The sequence below is a fragment of the Drosophila willistoni genome (assembly GCF_018902025.1).
Source record: "Drosophila willistoni isolate 14030-0811.24 chromosome 2R unlocalized genomic scaffold, UCI_dwil_1.1 Seg167, whole genome shotgun sequence".
Taxonomy (NCBI): Eukaryota; Metazoa; Arthropoda; class Insecta; order Diptera; family Drosophilidae; genus Drosophila; species Drosophila willistoni.
This window is the reverse complement of record NW_025814050.1, coordinates 13345998-13371610: the sequence shown is the minus strand read 5'-3', so window position 1 is coordinate 13371610 and position 25613 is coordinate 13345998. Positions and strand designations below refer to the sequence as shown.

Below are 25613 nucleotides of genomic sequence, written 5' to 3'. Positions count from 1 at the left end.
TATAAAGAATCTTTATAGTAAACATTTGTTAGTTTAATATATCTGTTAATGACTGAGCCAAATTTGATAAAGATCGGGTAACTATATCATATAGCTCCCATAGGAACGATCGCTGGAATATGTCAATATCAATATCTTCGTTATTTCCTATGATAAGATTGTAGGCCGTTGTTTCCCAAACATTAGCCTTTTTAGATAAAACGTTTTTCCACTTTGATGGCTATAGGTAAGGAAAGAGTTACCAAAAAAGTTGAAAGGGTATACAAACTTTGACGCGGTCGAAGTTAGCCCCGGGCCTCTGGTTTTTATATACGAATCACTTTATATACATATATGTGGGACTGGGGTATTGTATTATGAATAAACACAGTCCCGGTTATAGTTTTATATTAGTTTTATTTAATGTTAAGATAAGTATTGACTTTTAGTTAATAGTAGATATAATTATAATTAATTGTTTAATGTCTTTCGCGTTTTCGTCGTGTGTACGTCTTACACTTTCGGCTTTTCGTCTTAAAACTCGTCTTTTCGTCTTTAACTTTGTCTTCTTAATGCGTCTCTGTCTGACCGGCTTGCCAGATTGTCTTGAGCTTCTTCGAGTCAGCTGACTCAACTAGGGCTGGCTGAATAGGATTGCCAGACCATTCCCACATATATACATATTTATATACGTCTCTGATTATTATTGTCTGAAAACATGAGACGTATTTTGCTCTCATTGCGCTGAAGTTAAAACTCAGTTTCTATGGATTTTTTGTTCATTTTCCTGCAGAATTCTTTTATAGAAATACAACAGATGTCTTTATGTAAAGAGATAACGATAAATATCCAATAAGTACCACACATTTTTAAGATTTTTGAATGTACACACTGAAATGGTAATATTTTATTTGTTAATTTTAATAGTCTTCTTATTCATTTATTTACTCAATCTAACCAAAATTTTTAGAATGACAAAGTGTAGATACTTCAAATTAATGTGTTGTTGTCTTAATTTTTGTACAAGCTTTAAAAAGTCAAACCAAATTTAAATTGCAAAGTTTGTTTGAAAATTATTTTAAAACATCATCAACAACATATCTCGATATCTCTCTTTCTCCGTCCTTAGAATCCACGTCAAAATAATTAATTTTATCAAACTCAAGTTTATGTACATTTTTATTATTTTGTTTTATCATAATTCAGTTAATGTAATTTTGGGCGAATCATCATGGTAATAGATTTATAGTCATGGTGTCCAGCCCAATTAATTCCATTTAGTTTGCTGCTAACTTTCGAAAGATCTCCATTTGGACTAAAATAAAAAATGGTTCATATTATTATTGTTTTTATATTGTAATTAAACGGATATTACAATATTTACCTTTTCACGCAATCGTTATGCCACCAACCACCTCCTCCATGGTTTGCACAATTCCAATACCATCGTCGGTCATTGTCGCTATCGTAGGTGCTGAATTTCATATTTACACTTCCTTCAAATCCATCACCAGCATTACCAACATAATTTCCAATAGACATAAGTTGATATTTTCCGTCTTGGTCGCCGATTAAAAAGTTATCATACTTGGCAAACGAGATTTGATTGCTAAAGTCTTTCAACTGAATATAAAGTTCATGGCGACAAGATGATGTGATTCTGTGTAGCTTTTCTAATCCAATGAAATAGTTTGCGTAGAAATTGCCGAATCCATTTTTGTATGATGACCAATTTTGATTAAAAGAAATTGCATAATCGTCTACGTTCCTACGGTGTATTACAAACCATCTACGACCATTACAGAGGACAGTAAATGGTTCAAAATTCGGAAGAGTTACAGAAGAAGTATATGAGTCCTTATCCGCTAGGCTACAAACTCTCGGATTCTCAGGTTGGGAATTCATAGACTTTAGAAGTTTCTCCTTGGCCTCTTCACACCTTACTAAAAGAACTTTCGTCTCGTTTGTATTTTGACATTTTAATTTAATTGCCTTTAATTCGTCGTCTCTAATTGAAAGATGCAACGTCATTCTAGTATTATTCCGTTGAAGATCGGAATAACTTTCCTCCATCAATTTTAGTTTTGATTCCAGTTCCTTATTTTCTAAAGAAAGCGAATAGATTTTCATCCGTTTTGAATTTGAATCTGATTCCAAATTCTTTGCATTAATGTTGCATGTCTTTAACTCTTTTGCTTTATTTTGAGCTTCGATTTTTGATGTATTTAACTGACCATCTGTTTCTTTAATCGTGGCAATTAATTTTGTATACTCATCTCTGTAAAAATCTAATTCGCTGTCATTTATGTTCGGGGTTGTTAATTTTTTGCATTTCGCAATCTGCTCGTCATTCTCCTTGATATTTGACTTCATGTCGGATATCTCTTTCCTTGAATCGACTAATTCCTCTTCTTTTTTAGACAATGTTATATTCAGTTTGTTGATGTTATATTTTAATATTTCTATTTCAGTTTGTTGTATTTGTATTGTGGATAATGATATATTTTTTTGACCTTCAGCATTTTGAAGATCAATTTTCAATTTAGTAATTTCATCACTTATTGCCTTTTGGCTGTAGTTTTTGTTAGTTTGATTGTCCATTTGTGGTGATTCTAAGCTATTTCGAAACTCAATTAATTCAGTTTCTTTTTTTTTATTAGTTGATTCCAGTTCATCTATCTTTTTGCTTAATTCGGCCAATTTTATATGAGCATTTTGCAACTCGTTTTCTTTTTGAGTCAGTTTCAATTGCAACGTTTTGTTATTCGATTGATAATTTTCGAATTCCTTCGCTGTTCTTGCCAATTCACTTCTCATTATTGTCATTGCGACTGTTGAATTTTTTTTCGTCGTTTCAAGTTCACTTTTTAGATTAACTATTTCTTCGTTAGGTCTATTTTGATCCTCAGTCTTCTCCTTGTTGGTTAAAGTCAGTTCAGAAATTTGTTTATTTAACTTGTCCAAATGATTTTCCTGTTCCATATTCCGGTTATCTTGACTGGAGATGTTAGCTATTAGTCCTTGAACCTGAGATTTCAATTGTTTTATTTGTTCTTTATATTCTTCATTTTCCTTTTTTAGTAAATTGGTTATATTTTGCTCCGCTTGGTCAAAAATTGATTTGCAATTTAGTTCTTTTATGACATCTGTTTTATGGAATATTTGTTCGCCTTCATTGTCGATTTCTTTTAAAAGAAACTCCAATCTGTTTATTTCAATTTCATTGGAGTCAATTTGTTTAAGCATTTCGTTCATATCATTTTTATTTGACGGTAGTTGTTCAGAATTTGCTTGAATATTTTCACATGATAATAGAAACGATAACACAATAAAAATAAAACACTTTGCCATTTTAGCGAATGTTCTTTGGACGAGTGCTAAATAAAACTGATTCTAAATACAAGACGGACACAAGATTTATGCAAAGAGCCCAAAAACAAAAACAGTGTCTAATAATAGTTTTGTATACTCTTAAATTCTCTTTTTGATTTTGCCATTTGATTGAATAATAAGTTTCTTAAATCTTTTGTAAATGTTTTAGTGGTTAGTTGCCGTTTTTTTGTTTCTAGGGATATAAAGTCACATGATTTCTATACTTTATTTTTTAGCAAAGTGATTAAAATCTGAATAAATAAAACATTTAAACACACTGTATATTTTATTAAGCTTCTTATCTTCAAAAAGAATTAAAAACTAATCCCACCCACTAGGAGATTAATAATAATGTATATTATATGTACCAGTCAAATTACATACCCTCATTACTGTACGAGAAACTTATTTACGTATATTAATATATAGATACAAATATTTTGAATCAGTTTTCTTGTCAGAAAATGTATTTTTTATTTGGTTTGTCGAAGTCTTTTATATAAAAACAGCTGCGAATCTGTTTGTCAAGCACTACGAAATGATTGTAGTGTATATGGAGTTCGGCTCTCCCACATAGCTTACTTAATCATATTTGTATTAATGTTAAAATTTATTTTTTTGTTTTTTTAATAGCTCATTTCAATTGAAATTTGATGCTATATTTCTCGCTTTTTTTTACTCTCCCTTTATTGTCGTCTCTCAGACAAGAGACGTAAATCTCAAGTGGCAACGCATTGAGAAGTTCCTTCTTCTTTTGTTTTCATTTTCTTATCGCCATATACTGATAACCCCAGAAACGAATTCAATTGAAATGCTGTTGTTCCTATTTCACAGATTGTCAAACCTCCCCCCTCTCTGTCACACTCTTTCTACACTTTGTCATTCTTTATCGGTCTCTCGTTGGATCTACTTCTTGTTCCCACATTTCCCAAATTGCAACAACATATAGCCAAAGCTGATTCTTTGATCTATTCAGCGACAGTCTCGTGTGTCATTGGCAAGCCAATTGATTGATATTCGAGCTGGCCAGAGCTCAGAAGCAAGTTGGTGGTGGAGGGGGAGGACTGCTGCTGATGTTTACCAAAGTAATAACCTAGCCCCAGATTATGTTGTGATCCGATCATCCGTGTGAGTGCGAGTGTTATACTCATTTTTCACATCACGTGCCACACGCGACCTTCAAATTGCGACATTTTGCATTGCTCTTGAATTTCAACAATTGTCGCATCGAGTGCGCCCGGAACTCGACGGGAGGGATGTCCGAAGTGCCAAAGGAGGGGGGGTGTCTGTGTTTTAAATGGAAAGTTTCTCTAACCCCCTCCCTTTCTCTCTCCCTTTTACCAAATGGCGGCGCTTCAAAAGCAGCTGCAGCAACATTTTCCTGCCAAAACGCAGAAAGACAAAGAGAGAAAGAGAGAAAAGAACTACGAAAAGAAAGGAAAACCCACACCAAATTTTGATGAAAAACTCTTGCAGCGGCTTTGCCTTGTCTGCGGCATCTACTCATATTTCTATGCCGCTCTTTTTGGCATCTTTCTCCATGCACTGTGTCTATGCGGCAATAAACTGAATTAAAATCACAAATTAGCTTGCTGCAGTAAAAAAAAAGACTCAAAAAAAGACACATTAAAATATTACTAACTTTTGGTATCTTGTTTTCAACTTTTTCAAGTTCAAGTTTGTTAAATCTGAAATCCAATTCAGTTGGATTTTGGTAATCAAATTTAATGACCACATTATGTGAAGCAGCTGAATGGAGCCAATGAATTATGTTTGGCTCCTACATAGCATAAAATGGTTTTACGATCCAAACTTCATTTTGTTCAGATTTCAATAGAGTTTTGTAAAATATGTTTTCTTATGTTTCGAATCTTCTAGTTACAGTGATTGAGACCCAAAAGCCTAAAGAACCCAACAAGAATGACACAAATAATATCCTACGTTGTCTCTAAACTTAACCATATATCCCAAATAAGAAGGTAACATAGTAACTTTAGGATTAAAAATATTTTCAACCAAATGTGTCATTACTCACTCGATTCGAGAACATATTTGAACCGTTTAGTCTCTATGGTTTTTTCATGCTCTTGGGCTTTCCGTTTAATACCTCGCTTGCAATCAATAGTTGATGGCTGGACGGATTCGCCACTAGATCCCGAGAAAAGCTCAATGACGGAAGATTCACTTTCTTCGATACTTGAGTCTGACACCGAATTATCGACTAATGGATCGGCGAAATCCTCGCCCCCAAGGGAAAATAGTATCAAGCCCACAAAATTGTTGCCTTCATAGCAAGACACAACCGGCTTAATTTGTTTGTTGTTGGCAAGACCAGCAACTTCTACTAAAAGATCTGAATCGGCACACGTTACATCAGATGCAGAAATGTCCAATGTTTTCGGCTGAATATCGAGCAGATTTTGAAGCTCTATCTTTAGCTCGTATACGGTAGCTGAGATTGGGAGCTTCAAAGCCAATTGCTTTCCGGATTGCATGATCAATTGAACAGTCAACATGTTTTCACTTTTGTTTTTCTCTTTTTTGATTTTCAGAAGTAAACTTTTTGTTTTATTTTTGATGTTGACTGTATGAGTTCACGAATTAGAATTTGATTAAAATTTTTTAAATTCTTTAAAAGAAAATGCATTAGGTGCATTATACTCTTCTTGAGAATAATCCATTCATGGCATGAGAAAGTTTACAACTTATGCAATAATAAATTCATTTCTTATTTTTTAAAATCTGTTTACAATATTCTTTACCATTGCAAATTTAGCACATTTAAATTGCACAAGTACTTATCTAGTTGGTCATTATCAACCCTGAGCTGTCACCACCCTGAAATAGGAAAAAAACAAAAAGTAAAGGGCAAAACTTCCCACACAGTTGCATGATGTAGTCGAAGGACTGAAGGACACCGCAATCAGTGGCCCATTGAATTCGACTCGAACATGGCCGGATTTATGCGCCATTATTACATGTAATCCCTGCGACATGGACAACCGCTGAGTGACCCATGTGAAATAGGGGCAACAAACATGCAACGTGAACAATTTCTGAGTGAAAAGCGCACTCAAGTGCGAAACGAAGAATTATTACAGTGATGCAATTGCGAAAATGGTACGCGTGCGTATATAGTAAGTAATGTTTTTTCTCTATGTGAAGAGTACATCGTGAAGCGGAGAGGGTCACATTAGCCGGATGTCCGTTATGGTGGCTAACACGGACAGCTGCTCGACCAACATCCCCGTGAACCTTTTTGTTCGCTGGCAAATAAAATTTGCAAACAATCGAAATTGAATTTGTAGATACAATTTGATTTTAGAGTGGAGGCAAAGCGATAATGTGAATGATGATCATGATCATCATCATTTTGAGGGTAGCATAGAGGGGAAATTGAAATCAGTGGTAGGGGAAAGTTTCTTCATAATAAAAATTGACAACTTGATCGCTCTTTGGCTACAAAGTTGCAAGTTGCATTTGCCACGCCCCCGCATCCAACTACAAATCACTCATCGAGTCACGAATGTCTCGCCATAAATGTCTTACAACAAAAACTGCAGTTTAATTGCCCATCGGTATATGGTGGGTAGTGGGGACTGTCTTTTCTTTTCATTTTTGTGTATTGTATAAGTATATTTTGTTTGTTTGAAAATGACAGCAAACAAATGGCAAACGAAAATACAAATAATTCATAAGTTTTCTCATAAGAGACGAACTTGAGATACACTATTCTTAAATGGTCTAACTATTCGTATGTTTTGATGTCAAAATATTCTTGTCTTTATTTAGAAAATTTTAAGAAGTCAATGAAACAGAAAGATTTGAGTGTGTATAAATATATGTATCCCAACGTTTCATTGAGCCATTTTTATTACTCATTCGGAATCTTTACTCGGTTTGTTTTCTATTTTGACTTTCAGATTTTGATATTCCTGATCTAATAACTGAACTTAACTAACATATGAATGCTTTCAGCTCGTCTTACAAATTTGGGGGGTTACTTGTTAGTATGAAACAAATTGAATCTGCATTCATATACATACGTGTTCATAAGCCCGTCTGGGTATAGGGTATACTAATTGTGACCTCACCACACCGCAAGACGAAAACAAACAGCAATCTGAGCGATAGGCTCATAAACCAAGCGGTGCCAACTTTAAAGCAGAAAGAAAAAAGGTTTTATCTGCGGTCGAAACTGAACAACAACAGAAAATACTAAAAAGACAATTATGAAGTAAACAAAATAACTTGGAATCATGCAATGCCCATACAGTGGGTTAACATATTATTTAATACAAAAGATAATATATATAGAAACAAAAGATAATATATACATATAGAAAGTTCATCTTCGAAATCACTTAATAAAAATTTTATAAATTATATTTTTTACTTGGGCAAACGTTGAGCCAACAATTTATCAAATCAAATAAAATCGAATTATAAGATCTTACATTGAAATAATTCCCAACCAGTTTTTGCTTGAAGTTATAAGTATGTCAATACAATGCTAGAAAGATTAGAGAGTTTTCTAATAATTTCAATATTTTTGAGTTGCTCTGTGAATTTACATTTATTAACATTTTTCTTTTATTGTTTTCGTTTCTATATAAGCCAAAACCACTGTGCAGCATCTTCACCCCAGTCGGGCGATGCAAGGGAAATGCAACATGTGTTCCGGGAATAAGCCGCGTGCCGTTTTATACACGTGTGCTATAAATTTTATAGTTACATTTATACATATATAAAGATGTATGTTTGTATGAGTTGTTGGCCAATGTCTTTTCCGGTCTTCTTTGAAGCGCCTGACTGTCAAAGGGCATCCCGATCATAAACCATCTGACATTTATGATCGATGTACTAGTTAGAAGAGGCCAGTTGAGGCCATCAAACAAACAACGACTACCACAAACTTGGTTCTTGGGGCGTCTTTGGGTCTTTAGTCAGAGTATTTGGATTATTTGTCGCCAGCAATTTGCTTTTTTCTCTTTTCCTTTCTTCTCTTTCACTTACATATATTTTTCATGTTTGTGGCCTTCTTTTTTTTCCATGTTAGTCGCCCACTCAAACTTGCAATTACGTTGTTTATTCTAGACGACAAGAGCCAAATGGTAGAAGCGCAATGTATGAGAGAAAAATAATACAAGTAATATGCAAAAAGGGAGGCGGATGAAAACCAAATGGAGCAGATGGCATATAGGCATGGGGCGGGGGTATGCAGCATCATTATTATCCTTTTGTCAGGGCATGCAAACATGCAGACATGGATGAGAAATGGTTCGAATCAAACGGCAAATAATGCAGACAACTACCAACATAGATGACAACGAAAACTAAAGATAATGGGAATCGTATAATAGAAACCGAATTAATAATGCTCTTTCAATTGACAAGTAACTTTGTGAACTTTCAACGGGAATTTTTCACAAAAATTAGTTGCAAATCTTTAAATTGTCTAAATTTAAAGACATTTAGTTTTTTTATACCAAAGTGACTTATTAGCCTCAAGAGCTCTACTGAGGGGACTTTTCCTATTTATATATTCATTTTGATTTGGAATCACCAGCTAACCAAATTTAATATCAGTTAAAGCAAGTTTAGTTTCGGGGAAATACTATAATTAAGAAATTATTAAATTGACTTTTGCTTGGTGTCATTTCTAATCTTTGAAATAGGTTTAAGTCGATCTTCTTAAACGTTTCTTTTTAACAATATAATTTGGGGGAAAAAATTTTACTTAAAAATCTTAATATTTGGTTTAATTTTGTTCAGAAAATTTTTTATAGCTTGATAAAGTATTCACATATACATATGTATGTATTAAGTTTATTAAAAGAGTTTCTAAAGTGAGATGTTTGTATCAAATTAATAATATCATTCTTGGTATTCAATTAATGTCACTACTAAACTAATACACTTCCTCATAATATTTAACATGTCGGATGCAATTATTTAATAAATCGTTCTACAACTTTTTTGGGTAATATACTAATGTTTCGATTCGAATATGGTTTCAAAAGTCATTACTGAATCTGCTTTTCTGAAGTGCAGACAGCACATAGACTCACTTAAGTTTGGATAACGAGGTATATCAAACCGTTCCATCTACTTCATTCCTTCCCTCACCGCAAAGGAAGTTGTTTTTGAAATAATTGAAATAATGAAAATTTTAAATAAACATTTATGTGAGTACGAACGAGTATTGTCTTATATTTGATCAAATTCGCTGCAACAAATAAATCCGAATGAGGATACGTTAGGTTATAAAAAGGTAAATAAAAATAAATACTCCAAGGGGACACCCGGGTTTGAACCGGGGACCTCTCGATCTGCAGTCGAATGCTCTACCACTGAGCTATATCCCCATATATGTAAATCTGGATTATACAGATAAAAATATTATATAGATAAGAATATTTAATGTTAGATACTTCAAAGTTTTTGTCATCCTATGGCAAAAGTAAATAGATAAATAAGCTGTAGAATTAATTGTAGAACAATTCATCTCATTTGTCTAAAGGACTTGAAATTTTCAATTCAATGAACGTTAATTGGAAGCATTTTGTTAACTAATCATCTTTTTATTCATTAATTATAAACCTTAACACCAATTGGCCATTATTATTGCTCTCTGAAGATACATTTTCTTGCCCCATCTCGTTATAGTTTTCCAAGTTTAATGACAAAGTCGTTTTGCCCAATTTCTCTTTTTGCACAAACTTGAAATAACAACGACTCCAAACGACAATGCCTTGTGCCAGTTTCTTGTTGTCTTTCTGTGTGTATTTTTTGCATATTTTCTGCACAAAATGAAGAAATAATTTGAAATCATCATACAAACACAGACACAAATGCCTTGAGTTGCATTTGCAGTTTCGCTTCGTCCTAGTCATGGTGTCAACACAATGGCACCAAATTATTTAATACTTCAAGTGTCTCAGTTCTTTCTCGTTTGGTATCTCTCTGCTTGACTCTACATTATACTTTATCTTTCTCCATTTGTCCTGAACAAAAAAAATTTTGGATAATACGTGAGTAGCCTATGTGTGAATACCCTATAGATTCCAGGTAATTGATATCTATTTGCAAGCCTCTATTAATAGATCATTTATTTATCCTTCCATAAGTTAAGATATGTGGTATCCTTAGATTTATTTTAGATCTAAGCTTTTAATTATTTCTGGAGTTCTAGGTTTATACATATTTCTTGAATTTCACATATCATAATATACCCATACAGGATACAAAAAAAAAGAAGTTGCTGAAAACTCTCAGCATATTAGGATTTTGGCACAAAATGTGGTCATACGATGCATATTCATTTCCTTTTTATTCGCTTCCCTTCCCCATTCTCTTTTGTTGTTGAAGCTTTTAGTTAGAGTTTCATATTTAATGAAGCAAACATTTTTCCTCTGCCCATTGTTGGTTACCAAAATTGTTGAAAATTTGTGAGGAAAATTGATAGAAAGCCTAAGGAAATTGAGAACAATATTTTGACAAGATGAAAATGAAATGGTTGCTTCGAAAATTACACAATAAACCTCTTCAATACATGAACGGCAATAGGAAACTTTATCACCAAAAAGGCAAATGACTTTGATATCCCAAAGAGATGGAGAGAATAACAGCTGGAGGCAAAGAAATCTGTGTAGGCGAAAAGACATTGGACATTGATTTTCTAAAATGCATTTAGCACAAATCAAATTTCAAGTTGAATGCATCCCTTGGCCATTCTCTGCAGGTCGTCTATCACCCCTTGTCAAGGACCATCGAGGACAAGTCAGCAAATTCCTGGATCATTAACTCAACATGCAATCGTAAGCACAATTCGACTTTAACAAGCAATTAAATCGAAACAAAAAAACGCACCATTTATACAAAGAGAGCAAAGAGAGCAACCCCCAAACCCATGCACCCTCTACCCTACCATGGCAATGGTTCAAGGAGGTGACAGGATTCCAATGACTTTGATTTATTCCAACAATTAACAATAAAACGTAAAATTTTATAATTATTGTCCATGTAAACAAGCTGAGAAAAAGAGAAAGCAAAAACAGATGAGGAGGAGAAGTGAGTGAAAATAAAATTGAGAACTGAGCCAATGTCGCCGCCCCTGAAATGTCAAAATGAAGTGACAGCTGCAACGCAAGACAAACCAGGCGCCATCGCCTTTTGCCTGAAATAATTACTTTTTGAACCAAACCTCTTTCATTCACCCACACCCCCCGACACCATCCTTCCCCTTCTCTTGAGTATTGAGAAAAAATGAAATAAAATAGAAGCAACAACAACAACCCTTGCCTAAACCTTCTCGCCCCCTTTTTGGCCACTCCCTCGCGCATATGTCACCGTTGCGATTTTAATTTTGAAATTTATGCTAACATCAGTTTCTCAAACAGCACACAAAAACTCAAGAAGGTCCCATTGAATTGAATTGACATGGTTGATACCCTGGAATACAGAGAATTGCTCTTATTTAAAGTGGTAAATGAGCTGAAATTGCAACTTATAAGTAAACATCGGAAATCAAACAAAATTCATTTCAGCAGATGAAGCTGTCTTTACAAATTTTTATATAAGTGGTCAATTATCGTATCCGATTTCTGTTATGTTGTTCGATAACGATTAATAGATATGAATGGATCGATAATGTTGATCAAACTTTGTTTTGAAGAGGTAATGGTAAAACTTTCATATAAAGTCATGAAAACTGTTACGACAAAGAACCTTTTCCTTCAATACGATTCCATATTAACATTCTGACCAAACTTAGAACTGTAAAATTGATTAGATAAAAATTTTACAACTGAATATTACTTAAAAAACTTTTTCGATAAATTGTGATGGATCTTTTGACTAAAAAAAACTTATATTGCAAGTTGAAGAGCCCTATCTATAATTTGACTTCTATGTACTCTTCAGTACTTGCCTTCCTGATCTATTAGCTCCTCACTGAATATACCCCTTTAGACAATGGGTGACATGGGTATAAAAAACGCAGTCAGCATCATCATCAGAAGCAGCAGGTTGCAAAGGGGTTGGCCAATTTCCGTGCATTGAGCATTGAGTGGGGTGAGGGTTGGGTAGAGAGCAAATGAGGCAGGGCCGTAGAAGCCGTATGACATTATTTGTGCAGCACTTTTTGCCATTTACCATCCGGCTATCCCCTCGCCTTTATGCCCATTTCTATTTCACTTCTCTTTTTTTTCTCTCCACGCCAGGAGTGGCTTCATCAATGGACTTCTCCGTTGGCAGTGGCGTCCTGCGTTCATCAGCCTCATCAACGTAAAGTAAATATTTGCATAATGTGCAGCTGTGTGTGTGCCTATGCGTATGTGTGTGTGTGTGTAATTTGTGGGTGGCAATGGGCGACAGCAGCAGCACTTGCCATGTTTACTTTACAAAATGCAATAACATCCCAGCAAAACGTATTCTCCACGGGGGAGAAGTAAGGCCAACAAGCCCAGTCCGATGCACTGCAGCATCATGGCCAAACAAAAAAAAAAACCAACAGTTTGTGGTTAGCCCAGAGAATATAACAAATTAATTGAAAACTCGCTGCCTGTTGAGCAGTTAACAATATGATCAATCAATAATTATACAAAAAATAAAAACCGAATTCCCCAATGAGCTCATCACAAAATTTGAAACTCATCGTTGAATCTCATGAAAGGCTAATCCTTTGAGTGGCTTCGAATGAAGTGCATAAGTAATGCATGATGAATCATCATTTGAATATTACCTGAATCTAAATGAATCAAGCAATCAAGCAGGTCTTAAATGACTTAAAAAAACTTCTTTATGGAATCTTAACAAAACAAAACAAATTTCGTCGGTAATATCAAGATTTACGATCTACAACAAGTCAAGCAAAACTTTAAAAAATTCAACTAAAGAATTGGGGGGGTTGGGGGGAAGCTTCACTTTTTGAAACTTAACAAACTTGAAGTTAAAACAAACTATAATTGAGCTCAGATTATCAAAGATATAGTATACTTAAGTCCTGGCAATAAAAAAGTGTATTCTTTGCTTAGATCCCAGAGATTTTCAGAAAATAGCTTAGATTATTGTCAAGGTACTGAAGCTTGATAATTGTTTTGCTCTGAAGTATTCACATGATTAAGTCAACTAATTTGAAACTAGCTAAGCCAATAAAACATATTCCAAAATTTTCAAACGCTTCAAATTGCTTTGGTTGATTCTGTTTAGTTGAAAAGTGTTCAAATTAATTATCTTTGAATATATTTATTCAAAAATACCAACTATGAAGGCTTGTTTAGGTCTTACCCAATAATTTCTTTATGAGAAAAAAAAAAACAAAATTCACTTAATGTTCTTTCTAATAATATCACCAGATACATGTTTCTTAGCTAACCAAAGCATAAAAGTAATTATCTGCCCTTTAGTTAAGTTTCATTTCGTTGCCTTTGATGGGGCTATGTGGACAAAAGAAACAAATCTCTGCAAAGTTTGATTCCGTTGCTTGGATTTCCATCTAGCATCTAGGAAATCGTATTTTCACTTTGACATTTATCAAATGCAGGCCACTCTCCTCGGCTGTCACATACCAAAAATTACTGACTTTCTAAAGGAAGAGTCATGGTTAAAGAGAAAAAGAGAGAGAGAGAGAGTGTGTCTAGCATATATAACCATATCATCATATCATACAATTCACTGTCAATGACAAACCATAGCTAAAATTCTGTGTGAGTCTCTTTCTATGTCTTTTGCTTTCAGTTAAGAAGAGAAGAGCCGAAAATGGGACACGCCTTTTGGCTATCAAGAACGTAAGGATGTTTAATGGTTTATGGAACTAGAACTGGGAATTGGAATTCGAATTGCACTTCATGGATTCGTCACATGTGATTTGGGTCTATGTAAATAACGAAAAGTCTCTGAAGGGTGTGTATTGTATGTGTGTGTTTGTATAAAAAGAGTGTGGTCTCAAGTGAAATTGATAGTTTGTGAATGCCATCGACACGCTGTTGCTAATTAAAATGAATGATCGATCGACTCAACGCCAAAAAGAGGGTTGAGATGCATATAAAAAACAGCCCTTGAGAACCGGCAGCTCCCTTTATGATAATATGGTGTCAAAAGCCTGGTTCTATCTGTAAGCCGGCTTACCAACACCTCTCTAAAGCTGAGCTGACCCCGAAGCTTGGATCACTTTTTAGTTGGTTTTTTTCCTGGCGAATTCATTAACTGGCGGAACCGAACGCAAATCTCTTGTGACAACATAAATAGAAACATGATTTAATAGTTCGGCATTGATCCTGTCGGTTGTTGCGGGATCAGCGGGCAAATTTACAGCTGGGATTACAATGTACCTCCTGTGCCCTTGGCAATGCTGCTGGGGATGCTGAGTGAACACGAGACTCACCCCGGGTGGCGGCAGTTCGTCATTCCGCTCGAGGGTTAAAAAAAAAAAACAGAAATACAAAATGTTGATTAGCCTTCTGCGCAATGCGGAAATGGGTTGGCATTGCTGTTTCACTTTTTTTCTCGTTTTTTGTTTTGTATGTCCCATAAATTATAAACTAAATTTCTATTCTTATTTTTTTGTTGCCTGACATGTAATTTGGTTTTTCCTCTTTTTTTGTTATTGTTGTGCGTTAAGGGAATCTAAAAAAAATTACAAACTGTGCACAGTAATTGTGTTTTGTATGGCAAATAATTAAACTGAAATGTTGATTTGCTGAAGTGTTGGGTAAAAATGTAACAGTTTAGAAACCAAGCCAAAAAAGTTATTATTTTAAAGTGATTTGCATATGAATTTTGTGAATTTATGGCAAACTAAGACAGAATGCTTACTAAATTAGATATTAATAATGGCTTTTGGCTTTATCCATGGAACAAAAGGTTTCAAGTTAGATCAAGTTAGACCATTCTCTTCCTTGTCTATAGTCTACTTATATACTTTTTATATAAGGAATCCAACGACCCATTTTCAAGCGTATTGCAGAACGAAATTTCATAAAATTTATTATATGGTGTTACTTGAAATTAATAAATATACCTCAATCAGTGGCACATTATTAGTTTCAACAACTACTTTAATGCCGATTTCTTACTTTTAGTCTCGTAAAAATTGATAATTGGTAAAGGAACTTCAAACAAATTGTACTTTACTTTTAATTTAGTTTCTTTCAAATGGGCTTATTGTATATTTTGGTAAAGAAACACAATTAAATTAACAATTAATGGTTTTCAGTTATTCTTTTCTTTCAATTCTAAACAAAAATTTTTAGGAATAGGGCTTAATCATAGAGTTTGTTCCTTATTTTCTAACCAATATTTGAATTTATTCATTTTATTTCATATGAAAATCGTATTATGGGTACAAAGTTTTCCCTTCTTCTCATTTCCCCTACATTGCAACCCTTGCAGCTAAGTGCACTGGAAATGAAAGAAAAATATGAATTATGTAAATATGTCAAAGATGAGAAACTATAAAATTAGCACAGAGTGTTTTCCTGAAACTAATTGCATTAATATGTCAACATGGTTGAAAGTCTGTGTCTGTCCTACGGTCTGTCTGTCTCTGTCTGCCTATCTATTTTGTGAGTATATGTGAGTGTGTGAATCATTGCGAGTGTTTTTATGAGTATGCACGCCGAACTACTTAAGATTACACAATAACAAATTTCGAAAAGTACTTAAAGTTTATTTATTTTGCCTCAGCCTCTTCGACACGCAAACATAAAAATCCGAAAAAGAAAAATTGATGAAAGCGCCACACAACAAAGTAGCTAGAGCCAAAACAAAAAGAAGGGCCTAAGTGAGGCAGATGAAAATGTGAAAGGGGCAGGGGTATGGCCGCAAATTAATTCAGTTGCCACCCACTTGGCAAATGCCTTGAAAAATGCTATTTTCCCTTTCTTCTTTTATATCTCTCTGGCGGTTTTATTTTATTTATGATTTATGCCTATCATCAAAAATCAACACATTAGGCCGCCCTTTGAAGTGCATTCTCTGTACATAAGAGGGACAGAGAAGGGAAATAAAAAACGATGTGCTAATTTGGCAAAATATTTTTCTACAAAATGCAACAACAATTTAAAAACACATTTACAGTGTCAATTGCAATGCATTTTCAAGAGCTCTCTGGTTGTTTTTTAGTTGTTGTTTTTTTTTTTTGTATTTTGTTTTGCCTATTTTGGGAACATATTGTGAAATTGATTTTATGGATTCTGTTGAAAGGGTTAATTGGGCCAGTTTATAGAAATGCATTATGCAGTTGTAGGATTTACCATTATCATATTTTTGTCATTCTCTTGTGCAATTAATCAACCTTTTTTTGGGGTCTCAAAGAGCATTTTTATTAAAATCTTCTTAAATGAAAGAAATTAAATAGACAAACCACATTCTTCTTTTTCATTTTACAAATGCTTTTAGTACACAATATTTTAAATTTATCAAAATTCCTTAGAGCATATACATATAGTGATATATATAATATAATAAAAACAAATCCAAATTCATTCTCGAATCGAAGATCCTAGCAGGTAGTACTTATTGATCAATCCTTATATTTGGTGATTATTCAATGAGTGAATAAAATACATCAAATTTACATTGATTAGTAACCAGTTCATGTGCTTTGTGAATATCATTATGAAAGCTGTTATATTGAGTTTAATGGAAACTATATAAGACTTTCCCAAATTGATTATTACAATCTATTTGATTCCATAAGAACATGAAACTTAAAGATGTTTGATAAGTATCACTGCAAGCTTTTTTTCGATTACGAAAAGGATACTTTTTATTGGAATAAGATATTACAAAATTGTGTCGGATGAACTATGTGTAGTTCAGAGTAATTATAAAGAAATATTTGTGATCTGTTTTTGAAGTCTCTTCCTCTATCTGTTACAGATTGTTTTTGACTATATAGTTCTCTATAACTATATAAGCTCATTCTATATGAAACGGATCAGAGTGTGTATTGTAATTTTTATAAAAAACCCAAAAACAAGTAAACAAGTGATTGTGAGTCAAAATCATACATATTTTCAAGAGTTAGCTTAACAATGTGAAACAGAAAAACGTTTTGATTTTGAGGTTGATTACCCAATGCTTAAAAAAAAACTATACAAAATGCCAGCCATACGATCCCAATTGTTTAATTTCATCCATTCTAGAAATGATTTCTTGACACTTTGCTGATAAAGTGAACAAGAATTGCTACACTTTATTTATTAGTCATATATACAGATGAATAAATTTGTGTGTTGAACTGGTTTTCGCAAGTCACTTATCAGCCAACGAAAGAGAAAGAATGGAAAACCAAAACCAAAGCTGAAACTTCATAATCGCTTTTGTTGTTTCTGTTTCTTTTTTTTTGCTCGTTCAAAGCACACAAAAAGTCCAAGTCATGATATAAACTTTTCGACTGTAGCATGTGTGGCCCAGGCAGGGCCCCTATGCAAATTAGATCGAGTCCCCCCTCCGTTAATACTCTTCTATGGCGCACTCTCAACTCTCACCCTCGAAAAATGTAATTTATGCGACGGCAATTAAACATGCATCATTTAGGTTCGCATCTGAAACGGATGACATCGACAGCGTCGCCATCGTCATCGTCATCATCATCATCATCGTTCGCGGAAGAGAAGGCGGCTACCATGTCACAAGCTACCGTCCCGGTCCGCCTACACCTCCTCCGACACTATCGCATCGGCATCACCATCCATAGATCTGTCAACACTTGACGGCGGCGGCGGCGTCAGACATCGGAAACTTCGGCCTGACACATCTTGGCATTGTCCATTTGCCAACGCCCCATCATTTGTCAATATTAAGTTTAATTAGCAAAACCCAAACCCACCAAGAGCAACCAAAGAATGTTTCTTACTTTTAGTCGGAGAAAATTTGTTGTTTGTTAATTTAATGAGAGACAATTTGCTTTATTCCATTGGGCAGTCAACCAAACTTAAAAAAACAGAATAGAGGCGTTTCTTGAAATATTAAATAATATGGAGACAGAAAAAAATGTTCTTTTATATTGTTTTATTCTAAGAATTGTTCAGGCGAGAAAAAATAGACATATGTAGACAGGGTCATCATCAAGGTCGGATTTTCTCATCGCTGTATTAATATTTCTGGTCAAGTGCCCAAGCGGCAGATCTATATTATTTTTAACCTAACTTTAAGTTTATAATTTTGTAATTAACTATTTCTTAGTAGATTGAGGTTTACCCTACATTTTTTTAAATTTTGTATTCTAAACTTGATATTTTAGACTGCATTTTTGTGATAATTATATATCCGTTAAAGAAACTCTAGAGTTATAGAAATAATAAAAACTTAAGATACATATTAGACGATTAAAACAATTTGCGGTTAAATGTATGCAGAGTTTTTTATTTTTAGCAAATTTCATTTAGTTGTAATTCACAACTAGTTTTGGCGTCGAACTATGGCGTTAAAGTCATTAGACTGACTCTACTTAGCCTATGCATATACCTTTGACAATTTTAAAAGAAATTTTTGATTTGAATCTATAGAATCTTTGCAAGCATTTTTGTGTTAGTTTATCATTTTAAAGAATAATTGATTAATAAAATACCTTCTTTGTGGTAACCATTAAAAGTCACTTATTGCTAACTTATTTGAAATATTCTTCATCCAAAATATTTATCATATTCCCCCATTAATTTCTCCATATTTACATTGTTCACAAATGGTTATGGTTAAAGATAAAGTTCAACCAAAATGTAATTTACAGATACACTTCTATCTCATTTGGCTATCAGCGCAATTGTCACGTGATTAATGCCACAATCCCCCCACATAAACAAACACGCAAACACCTCGGCCCAGTAGATGCCACGCCCCCATTAGCCATGACTGAATGAATGATGAATTGAAATAGAGGCAAATTTTGATACTAATGCTGTGTGGTCCACTCATCTTCATCTCACCCAAAAATCAAAACGAATACTCGGACAGAGACTGAGTCTGAGTCTGATTCTCTGTGAGAGAGAGACTGCAAGGCATGTGTCGTCCGTTTCGTCTTATCGCCTGTTGTTGTCTTGACCCCCAAGACGATTGTCTGCCATGTGATTCATTCATTTGCCACAATAATGCCAACCGAAATACAATTTATCTGGGCTACCCATTTGGTAGCCCGCACCCACCAAAATCCTTTGGCCACTTGACTCATTAGGCGCGTATTGATACGACGACCACTGCATCATTATCATCATCATCAGCATCATCCTCTGAATCTTCTACGTTGTCTGTTCACATGATTTGCATTAATTTGGCAAATGTTTTCGATACCCCAAAATCCCCACCTCTGGATACCTTCATACATACATCCATACAAACATCCATATAGTCTGTTTGCATGTCCGTAGGCTGTTGCTGCCGATAAGCGCTGACATGACCAGATCCGTTTTCTGGTCATTAATTAGCCCCTGCCAATGACGTTGCATAATAAATTATACAGTGTTCATTTCGCATTTCGCTTGTTCGCTTGAAACCTCTGTTCAACCGATAAAGTTCTTAATATAGGCTACTATTTATAATCATTTTTGAAAAGATTCTTAGAAAAATGAGCATGACTCTTTTACGGATAGTTGATGAAATTTAAACTGAATTTTTGCAATGCAATTTTATTTATGGAATCCATTTAATTTAAATTATAGCTTAGCTGTCCTTTGGCTCTTCATCTTGGGCTTGACGACGAGTCTTAACCAGACATAGTACAAATTTATATGCTGTTAGTAAAAGCCATAGAACACCAGCCAAATAATAGCAATTGTGAACAAACGGTTTGGTTAGCATTTCACACTTGGTCACCTTATAGTCATCGGGCGTTATGGTGGCCTTTAGATTAAAATTTGATCAATACATTGGGAAAATGTTTGGTAACTTTAGTGACTTACCATTAGAAAACTTGGATTGTCTTTATTACGCCAGCAAAATGAGGCCACTGTGAACTCATTTATACCCAAACGATTCACACTGTGGCAATAGTGATGCGAATGACCAGCAAAGGCCAAACGTGGCTTGAACCAATCACCCAACAAATCTGTCAAATTTTTGGAGAGTACATCACAGTTTTCACGAAAGTATTCTATATAGGGAGCATCGCGCTCAATGCAGATATCATCCGAAATACGATATGTTGGTATATGCTGCAATAAAATCGGTTGGCTATATAACTGAGTAGAATCCGCTGCATCGTTGCAGTCCTCCTCCTGAGTACTTTCCATGCAGTTGAGTGTTTGCGATACATTTTTTAAAGCAGTTTCGGTCATTTCGCAAAATGTGCAACCACATTCAGTACCCAAGGCCATTGAATTGATCAGTACAAAGTGTACATCTTTAATGGTATAAAGATGAACCAGAGAATATTTGAAATGTTCTTCAAAACGTTTTAAGTAGTAAGGGTGTAAGCTGCAAAGGGAAAGCAACTCTTTAGCCAAACTTAACGACTTTCATTTTGACTTACTCACTTGAAATGAAAACCAACATCGTGATTACCAGCCAAACTAATTAGAGGAATGCCTGGTGGTAGATTAAACATTTTTAAATATCGTGTCATATGCTCGTGAAACTGTTGATTATTCAGCTTGTCCCCCTCGTCGAACAGATCGCCCAAAATAAATACCACATCGGGTTTAAGTAATTTTATAGAAGCCTGAAAAGCCCGTTTCATATGCCATTCCGTATAGGTTCTATTACGCCATCCATCGAAACGTGGTCCAGCTAAATGGGGATCGGATAAAATCAAGGCATGTAAAGGGTCTTCAACGTATCTCTGTCGTTTAAGTTTTGGCCATTTGCATTTTCGTACGAATACAAAATCTGCCAAATATTCACAAAATATTAAGGCACATAGGCCAATCAAGATAGTCCCAATTATCCAACGCATCAATCAGAATTTAAGAATTTCAAGATATATAAAAATCAAACAGAAAATTGAAATTGAATTGCCTTCTCAGTTATCAGTTGATAATATGGAAAAGTAAGCCTACTTGATAAGTTAGAAAAAAGGAGAGAATGTCAAAGTTTGTGAATATATTCTCAGTGGATACTTTTACAAAAATTTAAGCTCAAATTGGATTTTTCGTTTGTTCATAATATTTTTCAAATGTTAGTTTTAACCTAAATTAAACCAAACTCTTTTCAACCCTTATAGTAGCCAATTTATCAACACTGGCTTGTGAATCTAGCCTTTGAAATGTTTCTCTTTAAATTAAATTTCACTAAAGAAAGACAAATATCCATTTATTTGGAAACTATTAACTTAGTATTTAAAAAATATTTAATTGAACTCTACAGTAAAAAACTTGAAGTTAAATATACATACCTTTTCTACTCCTTCATGGATCTATCTCAATTACACTACATTTTGTTCTATCTTTGGCTTTTCGACCTATGTACATACATATGTATGCAAAAGATTCATTGTGCAGTATTTAAATTCCTGCTTAAAATTTCAGTAGGAGGCCATATTACCTCTTAACTCTTGACATAATCAAAGCATCAAGAAAAAAGAAACAATAAAACACTACGCCTCGAGAAATGTTGGCCTTCTTTATTCGTTTTTTTTCTTTTGTCGTGAAAGTGTGAAATGTATTCGAGAAATGCCAATGAATTTCTTCTGTCTTTCTTTTCCGCTGAAATGGCCCGACACTTGACGTGGACGAAACATGAGAAAGGCGGCAGGTTGGGGAAGATGCGTTGAGTTACGCTCATCCAATGGCCATAAATAAATGCAAAATGCATTTACAACAAACCAAAACGCAAACACAAAAAAACAAAAAAATACGCAACCGAAAAAGCGAGATAAACTTTACAACTCAGATCGGAGAAGATCCGCAAGTCGCACGTCTCAGTAATTAATTAAAGCATTAAGTGCTAATTTTACGACAACTCGATTTGTGCGTTGGCCCCTTAAGCAAATTTGCATGCAGCCATCGGAATTTGGCTGAATGGCAGAAGAAGGAAGCAAATGACAGGCAGACAGGCAGAGGAGTCAGACAGCCAGAAAGACAGACAGACAGTGAGTGTAAGAGACACAAGTGAGGAGAGACACAGAGGGCGGGGGACAGTGCAACAGACAGACAGCCAAATGAAGACGAGGCAGTCGAAGAGCTGCAACGAAAACAACAACAACAACTGTTCAACTTTTCAACTGTCGCCAAGATTTTCAAAAAATATATATATTATATATGTATACTGGCGTATGGCAGCCTCATTGGGCTTGGCTTCAGCCCAATTGCCGCAGTTTGCAGTTTATACTTATTTTTCCTTCACTTTCGGCCTTTTGTTTCGCTTTGATGTTTATTTTTGAAACATAAAAATGATCATTTCTGTTGCTGTTGTTGTTGTTGCTGTCAGAGAGTCAGTCGTCGGGGAAACTCCACTCGTAATTAATCATATGCATTTGCTTTTCCTCATTGAAAATATCACCGCATACCCTGGACAAAATGGGGAAAAGCTTTTGCTTTGTGTTTAGATACATATTGCCAAGTGGTAAAAAATAAAACTCTATGAAAGGCAATATACTTTCTTTTATTCTTTCGTTTATTTAAAAACAATTTGCCTTTTTATCCAAAATGTCTTTTGTTTTATTCAATTTTACTTTTATTGATTAGTCTTTTCATTTAACATAATCCATTCTTTTTCATAAAATGGAAAATTGAACCATCTGCCTGGAGAACAGGACGAAGGGAATATGAGTTCCGCACCACATTTTTTATAATTTTAAAAACTCTAAAAATAGTTTACTAGTTGTTACTTGGGTTGCAGAAGATAATGGTATTAAAAAGGGTATAGAAAGGTCATGTAAACTTTATTGCTGTTATAAATAGAAAGGGTATAGAAAGGTTTTAAATTATTTAAATTATTTATTTTAATGCGAATATTTTACAAAAAATACAAATTTTGCTGTCGACTCTTAAAGACCTTTATCAGCTTTTATTTAGCTAAGATTAAACCGCCAATGATATAACGATGATCACTTTTAACCCCCTTAAAACTATTTCCAAATTTAGATAAATACACGAAAAAATGGAATGAATTTGTCAGTAGAGAATAATTTTATATACCATACTAACTATTTGCTCAATTCCCAATGAAATCTTTACTAATCTAGTCATCCGATCAGATAATTTTGTTATTTCGAATGAATAATGTAATATACTCTTTCAGACAGTGCATTTCTCTGTTCCTTTCGCGTTTCTCATTCTTAACATATGTATGGATTGACTCCCTGGAGTCAGAATCTCAAGTGCTTACTCATCTACAACAATGCGAGATGAAATTTATCAAATGCTTTGTGGTGGACAGGACAGAACTATTAAAGGATTATAAATTATGCTTTGATCATTGACATTTGGAATTGCCTTAAATGTCTGTGTGTCTCTCTTTCTCATTCTTTCTCTCTTTCTTTTCCACACAGAATGCTACACAGATTTGTGGTTGAATGCAATTGTAAATATTGTATATAAGATCTTATCCATTGAGCTCACATACAAAGTCAAAATAGCAAAAATGAAATAAAAAATACAAAGATACAGGGACAATTTAAGAAAAAGCGAAACTTTTATACTCTATACACACATTTTAATTAAAGAGGTTACAATTATTGCCTTAAACTTATACTGAGCGATCTTTAATACAGTTTAATTTTTAATTTTAACTAAATATATGAATGATTTGGTTAGGGTATTAAAATGTGTAGATGTATGTTAAATCATTTTCTCTTGTTTCGTTTTTTGCATATATGGCAATTTGGTTTCATTTCTCAGGTAGAAATCCATTAAATTTGTAACACAATAGTTGCGAAAATGTCTATAATTACACGAAATGGCTGTGGAAATGGTTCGAGGACAAATATACGAACAGGGGTTGTACACACACACACACACGCACGAAATGCATTCTTGACTGCACTTCCGATGCATTTGCAGGATATGCGGAATACTCTCTCATACACACACACACACACAGACAGATAGAGGGAAATGTGTTGGTAAATAATTGGTTACGGACTCTGACCATAAATGGTGCAGGCTTTTCGTTGTCTGGAAAAATAGGAAAATCAAATACAAATACCACTTCATTTTCCCACTGTTTTCCATGCTGTCCATTGACATCGATTCGATTTCTCAGTAGTTTTTATGCACGCATTTCTCAGTTTTTGACGTCTGTCAGCTACATTTTATATAGTTTTATTGAGCGCGTGAGAGTTTTATTTAATTATTGTTGTAAATCTGTTCAGAAATAACATAAATTTTCTCCAACACACACACACACACAAACACACACTTGCATAGAAATTTCTTAGATGCACGAATTATGAATTCAATAAATAAAATTAAAGACCACAAAATTTTACTATAAAAGTTTCCATTTATATGGTATGGAAATTTTTTTAGGTATACATTTTAGCTACTTTTTGAATATTAATCTGAAGTTTAATATGCAGACTCTTCTATTTTAATACCCTTCTAAAGAGGTAAGTATATTAGTTTTAGTCAACCCAAAGACCCTTGCTTTATATTCAACCAAAGGACTGATCACCATTAACACATAATATCAAGTGACAAAATATTTTTCAACTATTTTATAAAGATGACGATAGAGACAAGTTTTGGTGGTATAAGTTTCCTTGATATTGGAAGCTTTTGATCCTGAAAATGATAAAGCTTAATGGAAACGGCAAAAGCAAAAATTAAGGTTAATAACTGGCTGGTCTATAAAAATTCTTAAATTCTTAAATAATTTGTTTACTTTTTCATTAATCTTTGTTGAAATTTTGCTTAACTTGAGTTAAATTATATATCTTGGACACTCTCTTTGATTCACTTCCTGATGCAAATTTCAGAGCAAAACGATCATTAATATTCATATGTAGTCATATGAATGAAATGTCATGAACTGAATAAACATATTCCTGTGACATTTTTGGGCACTAGCTTCTACCCTCTGCTACTTACTACTTAGTCGCATTAAAGTGACTTCTACTTAAGCCTGTTTGTGCAATATATGCCCGAACAAAAGGAATGTTAATGCGGCTACAAATACTTACTACAAACATCTTTCGAGTCATTAAGGGCAGTGTATGGTTGCGAGAAGGAGGGGGTGGCAGAAGTTGCACATCAATTTGAAACATTTCTGACACGCACAACGAAAAACCAAAAAACCTAAAAACGTAAAACGAAAAACTTCAACAAAATCGATGGCACGCCTCCACAAAACATCAGCAAATGCCTCGAATGCTCTATTGTAGG

The 25613-nt window shown here is 34.2% G+C and overlaps 1 protein-coding gene and 1 non-coding gene across 2 annotated transcripts; both read right to left on the bottom strand.

The window, feature by feature from the left end:
- Window positions 1-9647: 9647 nt before the first annotated feature.
- On the bottom strand, window positions 9648-9719 carry Trnac-gca. The gene has a single exon. It is a non-coding gene; the product is annotated as a tRNA-Cys (tRNA).
- Window positions 9720-19940: 10221 nt separating this feature from the next.
- LOC6642401 (metallophosphoesterase 1 homolog) lies at window positions 19941-21313 on the bottom strand. Its single transcript, XM_002064893.3, has 3 exons — window positions 20826-21313; window positions 20253-20766; window positions 19941-20193 (listed from the first exon to the last, which is right to left on the bottom strand). The coding sequence occupies exons 1-3, from the start codon at window positions 21242-21244 to the stop codon at window positions 20014-20016; spliced, it is 1113 nt and encodes a 370-aa protein (XP_002064929.1). The 5' UTR covers window positions 21245-21313; the 3' UTR covers window positions 19941-20013.
- Window positions 21314-25613: the final 4300 nt, after the last annotated feature.